The 14,534-nt window shown below is 48.6% G+C and overlaps 1 protein-coding gene across 3 annotated transcripts; it reads left to right on the top strand.

The window, feature by feature from the left end:
- The first annotated feature begins 6,666 nt into the window (after positions 1 to 6,666).
- On the top strand, positions 6,667 to 14,326 carry TMEM35B (transmembrane protein 35B). 3 transcript variants are annotated; one of them, XM_078879869.1, is made up of 4 exons: positions 6,667 to 6,751; positions 9,570 to 9,696; positions 11,952 to 12,132; positions 14,184 to 14,326. In XM_078879869.1, the coding sequence occupies exons 2-4, from the start codon at positions 9,586 to 9,588 to the stop codon at positions 14,324 to 14,326; spliced, it is 435 nt and encodes a 144-aa protein (XP_078735995.1). In that variant the 5' UTR covers positions 6,667 to 6,751; positions 9,570 to 9,585. The 3 variants fall into 3 exon arrangements, with proteins under 3 accessions (XP_078735995.1, XP_078735993.1, XP_078735994.1); XM_078879867.1 differs by having other exon boundaries at positions 11,946 to 12,132; XM_078879868.1 differs by having other exon boundaries at positions 6,677 to 6,744; positions 11,946 to 12,132.
- The last annotated feature ends 208 nt before the right edge of the window (positions 14,327 to 14,534 follow it).

Here is a 14,534-nt window from a genome sequence, read left to right as displayed (position 1 = left end):
AGAGGTGACCGCACGCCACGCGGTACGTTTAGCATTTTCAAAATGTTACGAATTATTATTCAGGTGGGGCTGCTGCTGGGCCAGTGACAATTCACCTGTCGTGACATATTGTCGTCTGTTCACGTTCACAACAACTCAGAGCTCTCTGCTTAATATGTTGACTAGCAAGAGCTTGAATGTTGTGGTGAACGTGAGTTAGACCCATCTACTGGTTCATAGACAGAGCCAGTTAGATTTTTTTCGACCAAAAAAATGTAACTTAACATTTGTAAGAAAACGTAATAACGAAACAAAGTAGACGCAAACCGAAACAAGTGCACATTTAAGACGAACGTAATAACGAATTATTGTTAATCTAATTAACGTATATCTGGGTACACGTGTATGTCTTAAAATCAGTTGTTTGTTCATGTTATGGGTGTCAGTAACAATCTATACATCACATCTTGACATCTTGTGTTCTGTTTACGTTGACAGCAACTTTGAGCACTGCTTACTGATGACTAGCAAGTGCTTACTGTTGTTGTGAATGTGAATCAGACCCATCTACTGGTTGTTAACTTGTCCTGTGAGGGTGAGTAACATTGACCATGCATGTATAAATCAACAAGGTATACATCACAAATGACTAAGGTGAAATCAGGGTGCGATTCGCATTGCAGAGAAGAAGGTCCGATGCGCTACCCTGTAGACCTACTACGTTCACGGAAACATTGAGCACTGTGTTGTACATTCATCAACAAGTGCTCGCTGTTGTTGTGAACGTTGACACGGAACGTCTATTCGAAGTCTTCACGTGAGCAGTGATGCTCGCCACATATGTGTGTCTGTGACCAAAATGGTATCACGGTATCAAGTGCAGAGTGACAATCTACGCGTCGTGACTTCTCGTCTTCTGTTCACGTTGACAGCAACTCCGAGCACTCTGCTTAATGATGATTAATAAGTGCTTGCTGTTGTTGTGAATGTGAATCAGACCCAACTACTCGCTGTTAGGTTATCCTGTAAAGGTAAACAACTTTGACAGTACATGTTTAAATATATGGTATGTGTGTATATATATCGCCAAAGAAAACGTTGACAAACTAACGTAAGATAACGGATCGATTTGTAGAGGTATCTGCATGGCCACGTGGTACATTTAGCAATTCTAAATGTCACGAAATTGTATTATCCAGGTTATGATGCTTCCGCTAGGCTATTGACAATCTACACGTATTGAAATCGTGTATACTGTTCACGTTGACACCAACTTCGAGCACTCTGCATAATGACGACTAGCAAGTGCTTGCTGTTGTTGTGAATGTGAATTAGACCCATCTGCTGGTTCATAGATGGAGCAATACAAAAAATAATTTCCACCAAAAAAAATGTAATTAAAAATATGAAAGGAAAAAACGTAATAACGAAACAGAGTAGATGTAAACTGAAGCCAGTGAACATTGAAGACGAACGTAATAACGAAGTATTATTAATGGAATTAACGTATATCTTGGTATACCTGTACGTTTAAAAACAGTTGTTTGTTCATGTTATAAGTGGAATGAACAATCTGCACGTCGTTACTTTTCGTCTTCTGTTCACGTTGACAGCAACTGCGAGCACTCTGCATACTGACGACCAGCAAGTGCTTCCTGTTGTTGTGAATGTGAATCAGACTCATCTACTGGTTATTAGTTTATCATGTAACGGTAAGTAACTTTGACCGTGCATGTATAAATCAACAGTGTATGTATATATCGACAAAGGACACAATAACGTGAGATAAAGGTGTGATTTATAGAGGTGACTGCATGGCACGTGGTACGTTTAGCATTTTAAAAATGTTACGAATTATTATTCAGGTGGGGCTGCTGTTTAGCCAGTGACAATTCACCCGTCGTGACGTATTGTCGTCTGTTCACGTTCACAACAACTTCGAGCGCTCTGCTTAATATGATGACTAGCAAGAGCTTGAATGTTGTTGTGAACGTGAGTTAGACCCATCCACTGGTTCATAGACAGAGCCAGTTAGATTTTTTTCCGACCAAAAAAATGTAACTTAACATTTGGAAGAAAACGTAATAACGAATTATTGTTAATCTAATTAACGTATATCTGGGTACACGTGTATGTCTTAAAAACAGTTGTTTGTTCATGTTATGAGTGTCAGTGACAATCTACACGTCTTGACATCTTGTGTTCTGTTTACGTTGACAGCAACTTTTAGCACTGCTTACAGATGACTAGCAAGTGCTTACTGTTGTTGTGAATGTGAATCAGACCCATCTGCTGGTTGTTAGATTATCCTGTAACGGTAAATAACTTTGAGGGTGCATGTATAAATCGACGGTGTCTGTATATATCGACAACGAATACTTTGGCAAACTAACGTAAGATAAGGGATCGATTTGTAGAGGTGACTGCATGGCCAGGTGGTACATTTCGCATTTCGAAACGTAACTAATTATTATTATTCAGGTGGTGATGCTGCTGATATGCCATTGACAATCTACACGTCGTGACATCTTATCGTTTACGTTGACAGCAACTTCGAGCACTCTTCTTAATGATGACGAATAAGTGCTTGCTGTTGTTGTGAATGTGAATCAGACCCATCTACTGGTTGTTCACTTCTCCTGTGAGGGTGAATAAATTTGACACTGTTGTATACATCAACAAGGTATACATCACAAATGACTAAGGTGAGATCAGGGTGCGATTCGCATTGCAGAGAAGGAGGCGCGATGCGCTACCCTGTAGAACTACTACGTTCACGGCAACATTGAGCACTGTGTTGTACATTCATCAACAAGTGCTGGCATGTTGCTGTGAATGTTGACACGGAACGTCTATTCGAAGTCTTCACGTGAACGGTGATGCTCGCCACGGAGTTCACTCTCAAGGGCTCACTCGGACAACAGGAAATGTGTGTCTGTCACCAAAATGGTGTCACGGTATGAAGTGCCGAGTGACAATCTACGCGTCGTGACTTCTCATCTTCTGTTTACGTTGACAGCAACTGCGAGCACTCTGCATACTGACGACCAGCAAGTGCTTCCTGTTGTTGTGAATGTGAATCAGACCCATCTACTGGTTGTTAGATTATGCTGTAACGGTAAATAACTTTGAGGGTGCATGTATAAATCGACGGTGTCTGTATATATCGACAACGAATACTTTGGCAAACTAACGTAAGATAAGGGATCGATTTGTAGAGGTGACTGAATGGCCACGTGGTACATTTCGCATTTCGAAACGTAACTAATTATTATTATTCAGGTGGTGATGCTGCTGATATCCCATTGACAATCTACACGTCGTGACATCTTATATTCTGTTTACGTTGACAGCAACTTCGAGCACTCTTCTTAATGATGACGAATAAGTGCTTGCTGTTGTTGTGAATGTGAATCAGACCCATCTACTGGTTGTTCACTTCTCCTGTGAGGGTAAGTAAATTTGACACTGCTGTATACATCAACAAGGTATACATCACAAACGTCTTGCGTTAGATCAAGGCGCGATTCGTAATGCAAAGAATGAGGCGCGATGCGCTACCCTGTAGACCTACTACGTTCACGGCAACATTGAGCACTGTGTTGTACATTCATCAACAAGTGCTCGCTGTTGTTGTGAACGTTGACACGGAACGTCTATTCGAAGTCTTGACGTGAGCAGTGATGCTCGCCACGGAGTTCACTCTCAAGGGCTCACTCGGACAATAGAAAATGTGTTTTGTGACGACAACGATAGCACGGTATGAAGTGCAGAGTGACAATCTACGCGTCTTGACTGTTCACGCTCACAGCAACTTCGAGCACTCTGCTTAACGTTGAAGATTAAGTGCTCGAATTTTGTTGTGAATGTGAATACGGCCCCATCTACTCGCTGTTAGCTTCTCCTGTGAGGGTAAGTAACTTCGATTGTGCATGTGTTGAGGAGTTCCCAGGACGCACTCGGAAACGAAGGTAAGGTTAAGGGCTTTCGCCAAAGGTTTATTAAGGGCGGTTACAATCTAACACAAGGGTACACAGCTCCCAGGGTTTAGGGGGTCCTACACTGAGTCCTGGTCCCTGCCCGGCTAGCTCCGGTCTCTCTCTCTCTCGTGTCGGATCGGGGACTCTGCCAACTCCACCGACCAGAGAGAGAAGCACCTCCATCGGCTACCACCGGCTTCTCTCCAGACTCTCCACTCGATCCCTCTCTACCCCTGGTTCCCTCTTCACCCTTCTTACTCTACGCGTTCCCACAGTGACCCCGCTTAGTCACGTTTTAATAGTTTAAAGCGATTTGAAGCATGTTTCATATTTTTTTTGGGGGGGGGGGGGGGTGGGGGGGCAGAGCTTTGTGACATCATATTTGAGGGGAGGTCTGACTTATTGTGACGTCGTGTGACGAAGGGGGGGGGGGTCAAAAATCGTCCAAAATCGCGTGACGTCATTTTTGGACGGCTCCTTTCCCGATGTTTGCACATCGCACCCGGTACTCGCTTAAGGCTGAGTCGACCTACGTCACGCAGTGACGTATTGAGCAATAAATGTTACCGTTGACCGGTGGTCGACACTTCTTGCCGTTGCTGAACGTGAATGTGTTACGATTCTAAAGCTCTGGCGATTCTACGCAATTCTAAGGGTCATGGAAGGGTGACATTGTGTTGATTTGTTAATTAATGGGAATCGGGCGCGCGTTTGACCCGGGTGGATTGCGAGGTTAGAGGACGGGTAGGAGGGGTGGGTGGGGGAGTGTAAACGAAGCAGGTGATTGGTGAAGAAGAGAAGGAGGAGGGGCGAACGGCTTGGAGAGAGCACGTGACATTTTCTTTGTGACGCATGTTGTGTTACTGCAGACGTGTTTTGTGCTACTGGTTCAATAAAGTTCGTTAACAAAAAGAGACAACTCGTGTCAATTTCTGAATGCAGTTGAATTTATTTTTTTAAACTATTCCACAATTTTTGCTTTACTAGCTAAGGCCTCACTGAGTTGCAATGTGGCTCTTTTGGAAAACGCGACCCTGGCTATCGCAAATGATAGCAGCTCACCGAAGTGGCCATCTTATCACGTGGACATTCATAGCAGCCGAATACTTTAAACGCGCGACGTTCATTCTGAATGTGGAGGGGAAATCCCGGGGGACTCGGAGACAAATACACGCGACTCCGGGGAAAGATAGAGACACGCAAACTCTAAATACACGGCAGTCGTCAGGGTCAGGATCGAACCCACGACCTCCAACGTCCCAGGCGAGGTAGCTAACATCTCCTAGCCGCCGTGGCGCCCCAAATAACCGTACCTGCATTTGCGTTTGAGTCCCAGAAACGCTTTAAGTGCTGGGCAGTCTCCAACTTGTTCAGAATGCAGCTGCTAGAGTGCTTACACCACGTACTAGGCCTCGGCAAGGAAAGGTAATTTACTATTGTTACCGGGTAAAAGGGTAAAGGTAAAGGGTAAAGGTGTCGACATGCCAAGGGGTAAGGTAAAGGGTAGGGTAAAGGTAGCTCGGAAGAATTACCCGGTAGGGTAAAGGTAGCGCAAAGTATTACCCGGTAAATACGGTACAGTCCGTGGCCTCTATTTAATAAGTAATATTTTTTTTTTAAAACACGCTTTTATGAAATGTACCGTACTAGTAATGGCAGAACTCCACGACTCCAGGAAGTGGGACCGTGGCCAATTACAGATAACGTCAGTTGATTCCAATTCCGTGAGCACATTACACCCAGGTCCTTTTATCTTCTAGATTTGAAGCTTTCGTGACTGCAAGGAATCATATTCTTAGGTTTTTTCGGTAAAGTCACGTAGGTAAAACATCAAAATTAATGAAAATAAACGTCGTGATTTTTGTTTTTATTTAATTTTATTTTCATTAATTTTGATGTTTTACCTACGTGACTTTACCGAAAAAACCTAAGAATATGGTCCTTTTATCTCTTCATTGGCTACCGCTCAAATTCCGAGTGCATTTTAAGATACTGCTATTAACCTAGAAGGATTTAAAAGGGCTCACCCCACATTACTTGCCTCAACTAATACATCTTCTTGGTTCTTTCGGTAAAGTCACGTAGAAGGGAAAAAAAAAACATCATAAAATAATTCTCACGACGTTTCGGCCGCAACACAAGCAGCCGTCCTCAGGTGAAGAACATGTCTGTCGGAAAGACAGCGTCTGACCCCCCCCCCCCCCCCAAATATAAAACATGCTTCAAATCGCTTTAAACTATTGTCATTGTAGTGCGTATTTAATGTGGCGCTGCACTCTGATGTTGTAGGAGAAAACATTTATTAAAAAGTCTATTTAATTAAGTAGAACGTGTTGTCTATATTTATTTAAAGTTGCAGCATTTTGATGTGACGTCACATTTCTCAAACCCCTCGTCATACATCGTCACAAATGTCTGCCCCCCCCCCTAGGTGCGTGACGTCATTTATGGACGGCCCCTAAGGGTTTGACAGCTACGCAACAACAACAAACAACCCACCGTACGGGCCGCGTTTAATAAAAATCGCTCAAACTTTTGCCAAACAACGTTGGGCCAATCAACGTTGGGTCAACGTTCAATGTCCACCGGTTCAAGGCTGAACCAACCAAACGAGGCACCACCAGCCCCCTCGTTCACACGTCGATTCCCCGCGCACTCGATTCGTTTTAGAGCTGAATTGAAAACGGGATTCGTTTGATTGGGGAGGGGAGTGAAGGAGGGAATCGATTCCACAGACCGGACGTCCGTGATCCCTCGAAAGTGACAGTCGCGATTCCAGTCTGCAGTGAGTGGTGAGTGTGTGTTGTACACGTGTGTGTGTGTTACACGTGTGTGTGTGTCTAGGGTACACGTGTGTGTGTGTACACTGTGTGTGTGTGGTGTGTGTGTTACACGTGTGTGTGTGTCTAGGGTACACGTGTCTGTGTGGTGTGTGTGGTGTGTGTGTTTGTGGGGTTCACGTGTTTGTGTGTGGTGTGTATGTGTGTGGTACACGTGTGTGTATGTGTGTGGTGTGTGTGGTACATGTGTGTGTGTGTGGTGTGTGTGTGTGGGGGACACGTGTGTGTTTGTGGGGTTCACGTGTTTGTGTGTGGTGTGTATGTGTGTGGTACACGTGTGTGTATGTGTGTGGTGTGTGTGTGTGTGGTACATGTGTGTGTGTGGTGTGTGTGTGGGGGGGGACACGTGTGTGTGTGTGTGGTACACGTGTGTGTGTGTGGTACACGTGTGTGTGTGGTACACGTGTGTGTGTGGTACATGTGTGTGTGTGGTACACGTGTGTGTGTGGTACATGTGTGTGTGTGGTGTGTGTGTGGGGGGGACACGTGTGTGTGTGTGTTACACGTGTGTGTGTGTGGTACATGTGTGTGTGTGGTGTGTGTGTGTAGTACACGTGTGTGTGTGTGTAGTACACGTGTGTGTGTGTGTGTGGTACACGTGTGTGTGTGTGGTACACGTGTGTGTGTGTGGTACACGTGTGTGTGTGTGTGTTGTACACGTGTGTGTGTGTGTACACGTGTGTGTGTGTGTGTGTGGTACACGTGTGTGTGTAGTAGTACACGTGTGTGTGTAGTACACGTGTGTGTGTGTGTAGTACACGTGTGTGTGTGTGTAGTACACGTGTGTGTGTAATACACGTGTGTGTGTGGTACACGTGTGTGTGTGTGTGGTACACGTGTGTGTGTGGTACACGTGTGTGTGTGTAGTACACGTGTGTGTGTGTAGTACACGTGTGTGTGTGTGTAGTACACGTGTGTGTGTGTGTAGGGTGCTCTTGTCTGCTGAGGCTACACGGCAAGGAACCTTTGTCGCTGTAGGGAACTCAAGGTGGCAATGTCTCTGTAGGGAACTCAAGGTGGCAACGTCTCTGTAGGGAACTCAAGGTGGAAATGTCTCTGTAGAGAACTCGAGGTGGCAATGTCTCTGTAGAGAGCTCGAGGTGGCAATGTCTCTGTAGAGAACTCGAGGTGGAAATGTCTCTGTAGAGAACTCGAGGTGGCAATGTCTCTGTAGAGAACTCGAGGTGGCAATGTCTCTGTAGGGAACTCGATGTGGCAATGTCTCTGTAGAGAGCTCGAGGTGGCAATGTCTCTGTAGAGAACTCGAGGTGGCAATGTCTCTGTAGAGAACTCGAGGTGGCAATGTCTCTGTAGGGAACTCGATGTGGCAATGTCTCTGTAGAGAACTCAAGGTGGCAATGTTTCTGTAGAGAACTCAAGGTGGCAAGGTCTCTGTAGGGAACTCAAGGTGGCAATGTCTCTGTAGGGAACTCGAGGTGCCAATGTCTCTGTAGGGAACTCAAGGTGGCAATGTCTCTATAGGGAACTCGAGGTGGCAATGTCTCTGTAGGGTGGTCAAGGTGGCAATGTCTCTGTAGAGAACTCGAGGTGGCAACGTCTCTGTAGAGAACTCAAGGTGGCAATGTCTATGTAGGGATCTCAAGGTGGCAATTTCTCTGTAGGGAACTCAAGGTGGCAATGTCTCTGTAGGGAACTCAAGGTGGCAACGTCTCTGTAGGGAACTCAAGGTGGCAATGTCTCTGTAGGGAACTCAAGGTGGCAACGTCTCTGTAGGGAACTCAAGGTGGCAATGTCTCTGTAGGGAACTCGAGGTGGCAACGTCTCTGTAGGGAACTCAAGGTGGCAATGTCTCTGTAGGGAACTCGAGGTGGCAATGTCTCTGTAGGGAAGTCAAGGTGGCAATGTCTCTGTAGGGAACTCGAGGTGGCAATGTCTCTGTAGGGAACTCAAGGTGGCAATGTGTCTGTAGGGAACTCAAGGTGGCAATGTCTCTGTAGGGAACTCGAGGTGGCAACGTCTCTGTAGGGAACTCGAGGTGGCAATGTCTCTGTAGGGAACTCGAGGTGGCAACGTCTCTGTAGGGAACTCAAGGTGGCAATGTCTCTGTAGGGAACTCGAGGTGGCAACGTCTCTGTAGGGAACTCGAGGTGGCAACGTCTCTGTAGGGAACTCAAGGTGGCAATGTCTCTGTAGGGAACTCGAGGTGGCAATGTCTCTGTAGGGAACTCGAGGTGGCAATGTCTCTGTAGGGAACTCAAGGTGGCAACGTCTCTGTAGGGAACTCGAGGTGGCAACGTCTCTGTAGGGAACTCGAGGTGCCAATGTCTCTGTAGGGAACTTAAGGTGGCAATGTCTCTGTAGGGAACTCAAGGTGGCAATGTCTCTGTAGAGAACTCAAGGTGGCAATGTCTCTGTAGGGAACTCAAGGTGGCAACGTCTCTGTAGGGAACTCAAGGTGGCAACGTCTCTGTAGGGAACTCGAGGTGGCAATGTCTCTGTAGGAAACTCGAGGTGGCAATGTCTCTGTAGGGTGGTCAAGGTGGCAATGTCTCTGTAGAGAACTCGAGGTGGCAACGTCTCTGTAGAGAACTCAAGGTGGCAATGTCTCTGTAGGGATCTCAAGGTGGCAACGTCTCTGTAGGGAACTCAAGGTGGCAACGTCTCTGTAGGGAACTCGAGGTGGCAATGTCTCTGTAGGAAACTCGAGGTGGCAATGTCTCTGTAGGAAACTCGAGGTGGCAATGTCTCTGTAGGGAACTCAAGGTGGCAATGTCTCTGTAGGATGGTCAAGGTGGCAATGTCTCTGTAGGGTGGTCAAGGTGGCAATGGCTCCACGCGTGCTGACCGTGGTGAGGTGCCTCCTGGGGGCGTTCTTCGCTCTGGCCGGGCTCGTCAAGGTCACCGACCTCGTGTCGCCAGACGTCCATCAGCACATGGTAAACACGCGCGAGTGCTCGCACGACAAACAACAACAACGGCAACGACGTGGCGATTCGTGCCAGGCTAGGTGCACTTTGGGAGGCCGTCGCTTGAAGTGTACCGATTGGCACGGTTGGCTACGTACGGTGCGAACGAAGTTCAACATACATCCAGTGTGTAATGCTGTCTCACTCCTGCTTGCAGGATGTCACGGGACAGACCCAGCAGGTGCCATGGGTTGACTGCTGTGCCAGGCTAGGTGCAGCAGGAAGTCACGGGGCAGACCCAGCAGGTGCCATGGGTTGACTGCTGTGCCAGGCTAGGTGCAGCAGGAGGTCACGGGGCAGACCCAGCAGGTGCCATGGGTCGACTGCTGTGCCAGGCTAGGTGCATGATGTCACGTGACAGACCCAGCAGGTGCCATGGGTTGACTGCTGTGCCAGGATAGGTGCAGGAGGTCACGGGGCAGACCCAGCAGGTGCCATGGGTTGACTGCTGTGCCAGGCTAGGTGCAATAGGAGGTTACGGGGCAGACCCAGCAGGTGCCATGGATTGACTGCTGTGCCAGGCTAGGTGCAGCAGGTCACAGGGCAGACCCAGCAGGTGCCATGGGTCGACCGACTGAGATGACTGGTAGATGCACCACCACCAGCTGTACCCCCCTACTGTGCCAGGCTAGGTGCAGGAGGTCACAGGGCAGACCCAGCAGGTGCCATGGGTCGACCGACTGAGATGACTGGTAGATGCACCACCACCAGCTGTACCCACTACTGTGCCAGGCTAGGTGCAGGAGGTCACGGTACAGACCCCGCAGATGCCATGGGTCGACCGACTGAGATGACCGGTAGATGCACCACCACCAGCTGTTACCCCCCTACTGTGCCAGGCTAGGTGCAGGAGGTCACGGTACAGACCCCGCAGGTGCCATGGGTCGACCGACTGAGATGATCGGTAGATGCACCACCACCAGCTGTTACCCCCCTACTGTGCCAGGCTAGGTGCAGGAGGTCACGGTACAGACCCCGCAGGTGCCATGGGTCGACCGACTGAGATGACCGGTAGATGCACCACCACCAGCTGTACCCACTACTGTGCCAGGCTAGGTGCAGGAGGTCACGGTACAGACCCCGCAGGTGCCATGGGTCGACCGACTGAGATGACCGGTAGATGCACCACCACCAGCTGTACCCCTCTACTGTGCCAGGCTAGGTGCAGGAGGTCACGGTACAGACCCCGCAGGTGCCGTGGGTCGACCGACTGAGATGACCGGCAGATGCACCACCACCAGCTGTACCCCCCTACTGTGCCAATCTAGGTGCAGGAGGTCACTGGACAGACCCCGCAGGTGCCATGGGTCGACCGTCTGAGATGACCTGTAGATGCACCACCACCAGCTGTACCCCCCTACTGTGCCAGGCTAGGTGCAGGAGGTCACGGTACAGACCCCGCAGGTGCCATGGGTCGACCGACTGAGATGACCGGTAGATACACCACCACCAGCTGTACCCACTACTGTGCCAGGCTAGGTGCAATAGGAGGTCACGGTACAGACCCCGCAGGTGCCATGGGTCGACCGACTGAGATAACCGGTAGATGCACCACCACCAGCTGTTACCCCCCTACTGTGCCAGGCTAGGTGCAGGAGGTCACGGTACAGACCCCGCAGGTGCCATGGGTCGACCGACTGAGATGACCGGTAGATGCACCACCACCAGCCAGAGGTGGGACAAAGTCATTGTTATGCAAGTCCAAGTCGAGTCGCAAGTCATCAAATTCATGACTCGAGTCTGACTCGAGTCCAAGTCACATGACTCGAGTCCACATCTCATAGGTGGGACAAAGTCATTGTTATGCAAGTCCAAGTCGAGTCGCAAGTCATCAAATTCATGACTCGAGTCTGACTCGAGTCCAAGTCACATGACTCGAGTCCACACCTCTGCCACCAGCTGTTACCCCCTACTGTGCCAGGCTAGGTGCAGGAGGTCACGGTACAGACCCCGCAGGTGCCATGGGTCGACCGACTGAGATGACCGAGATGACTGGCTGATGCACCACCTGTGCCCCCTACCGTGCCAACTTGCTGTGCTTTAGCCACCCGGCGCTCCGCTCGTTGTTGTGAACCAGCGTCGTTCCTCCGCCCTCCCCTGTTGTCGCTGTCCTTCACGAACCTCCTCCTCCTCCACCGTCGCCACCAACCCCCGTGTGTCGTGCGTCTTGTGTCTGGTCTCGTGTCTTGCCTCGTGTCCCCCTCCGATCGCGTGGCGAGACGCAGAAAGAGGAGTTCTCCAAGTTCTCTGCCGTCTTCCCGCTCGCCCCGCTGGGCTGGCGACCTCCGCCTGACCTCTACCTGGCCACCGTCGGCTGGATGGAGCTCCTTCCCGGGATCCTCCTCGTGCTGGGGCCCACTCCCCTGCAGACGGCGAGCGGCGTCGTGCTGCTCGTCATCATGATCGGTAGCCGCTGCTGCTGCTACTGCTGCTGCTGTTGTTGCTGATACTGCTATTGCTACTGCTGCTACTCCTGCTGTTGTTGTTGCTGCTGTTGCTGCTGTTGCTTCTGCTGCTGTTGATGTTGCTGCTACTGCTGCTGTTGCTGCTGTTGCTTCTGCTGCTGTTGTTGCTACTGCTGCTATTGCTGCTGTTGATGTTGCTACTGCTGCTATTGCTGCTATTGCTGCTGCTGCTGTTGTTGCTTCTGCTGCTGTTGATGTTGCTGCTACTGCTACTATTGCTGCTGTTGCTGCTGCTGTTGTTGCTGTTGTTGCTGCTGTTGCTTCTGCTGCTGTTGATGTTGCTGCTACTTCTGTTATTGCTGCTGAGATGGCGGGACAAGTGATAGAGGGTACGCTGTCGCTGCGTTACTCTATTTTCTGCAAATTGTATCATACTGTACCGTTCCGCAAACTGTATCATATTTTATCATTCCACACACTGTACTATACTGTACCATCCCACAAACTGTATCATATTTTATCATTCCACAAATTGTACCATACTGTACCATTCCACAAACTGTACCATACTGTATCATTCCACAAACTGTACCATACTGTACCATTCCACAAATTGTAGCATACTGTACCATTCCACAAACTGTACCATACTGTATCATTCCACAAACTGTACCATACTGTACCATTCCACAAACTTTATCATACTGTACCATCCCACAAACTACCATACTGTATCGTTCAGCAAACTGTACCCTACTGTACCATCCCACAAACTGTATCATACTGTACCATCCCACAAACTGTACCATACTGTATAATTCCGCAAACTGTACTATGTATAATTCCGCAAACTACCGTTCCCTGTACTGTACCGTACTGTACCGTTCTCCGTGCTACAGTAGAACCTCTGGTCACGAATGCTTCTGACCACGACCAAATCGGGTTCCGACCAAAAAATTCACAAAAAATTTTGAATCTGGTCACGAACACAAACTCAGGTGGCGATCAAACATGGCCGCGGCCGATTTCCCCTTCCGCGCCATTTTTTTTTTGTAAGCGCCAAATTTCCTGTTGTTTGTTTTCAACATACAACAGCGACCCACGTGTGGCCGCTTGCTCAGTCAGTCTCGCTTAGTAATCGGTCTCGGTCAGACGTGCGCTCATTCGCTGTGAACTCTGCGCAGTATTTTGTGTATTTTTGCATTAATTTTGCATCAAGTTCAAGTTCATTTATAAGGTATAGCCCTGTGAGCCATTCGGCTCTTGAATTGGGTGCAACCGCAACAAACAAAAAACATGAACAAAAAACATCTTAAAGTGAATATGTGACTAAGTGCAAACAGAAAATCCAAGAAAAGACAGCAAAATATTGCAGAAAATTCATACGATGATGCAGTGAAGTAAACGTTCATACGATATTACGGTGAATGCTTCCAAAAACAATACTGTACCAAAATATTACTGTTAACTTACTTTCAATAGAAACATGAATTGCACGTACGAATATTCTCTCTCTCAGAATCGACCGACTGATGTAGCAGACGAAACAATCATCTTGTTGAACGATTCTAAACCTTGACGCGGCAATGTTAGTTTTCTCTGTTGTTCAAGGTTTTCTCAGTGTTATTCAATGTTTTTACATTTAGTTTACTATTACACTATGAATTCTATGGCATAATTAACTATTTTTGTGCTTACATTAAAAAAAAAACAATATTTATATACAGTTCGTAGGAGTCTGGAACGGATTAATCGTATTTACATACAATCCAATGGGGAAATTAGGTTCGAGTCACGACCAAATCGGGTTGCGACCAACGTTATGGAACGAATTATGGTCGTGACCAGAGGTTTTACTGTATATCCTACTCAGCCACGCAAGTTCAACAAAGTGGTTAATCGTTGACCGCTCATAAACCGCGTTCTAATTGTGCTCGTTCCACGTTATAACACTATCTATTCTGCGTTATAATGGAGGCGCGCGTTATAACACTGTGTTCTGTGTTATAACGGTGTCTACAAGTGTGTCCGTCTATCCGCCCCGTGTGGTAGGCGCCATCTACAGCCTCCTGTCCCTGGGGCTCCCCCTGGTTCAGTGTCTCCCCGCCACCGTCTGCCTCCTCCTGCTGCTGCTGCTGCTCAAGCCCAAGGAGCCGGTGGCCACTGGGGGTCGCCTCAAGACAAAAACCTCTTAAGGGGGGGCTGGGTGGGGTGGGGGGGGGCTGGGTGGGGAGGGGGGGGGAGAATGGGGGGTGGCAGTGGGTGAGGTTCATACACGGCGAGGAGGTGTGAGGGGAGGGTGGGTGGGAGGGGGGTGGGAAGGGGGAGGGAGGGGGGTAGGGGGAGGGGTAAGGGGAAGGCTGGGAGGGGGAGGGGTAGGGGGGATGGAGGTGGGGAGGGATG

The sequence above is a fragment of the Lampetra fluviatilis genome, chromosome 55 (assembly GCF_964198595.1).
Source record: "Lampetra fluviatilis chromosome 55, kcLamFluv1.1, whole genome shotgun sequence".
NCBI lineage: Eukaryota > Metazoa > Chordata > Hyperoartia > Petromyzontiformes > Petromyzontidae > Lampetra > Lampetra fluviatilis.
This window is presented reverse-complemented; position numbering and strand designations above follow the sequence as displayed.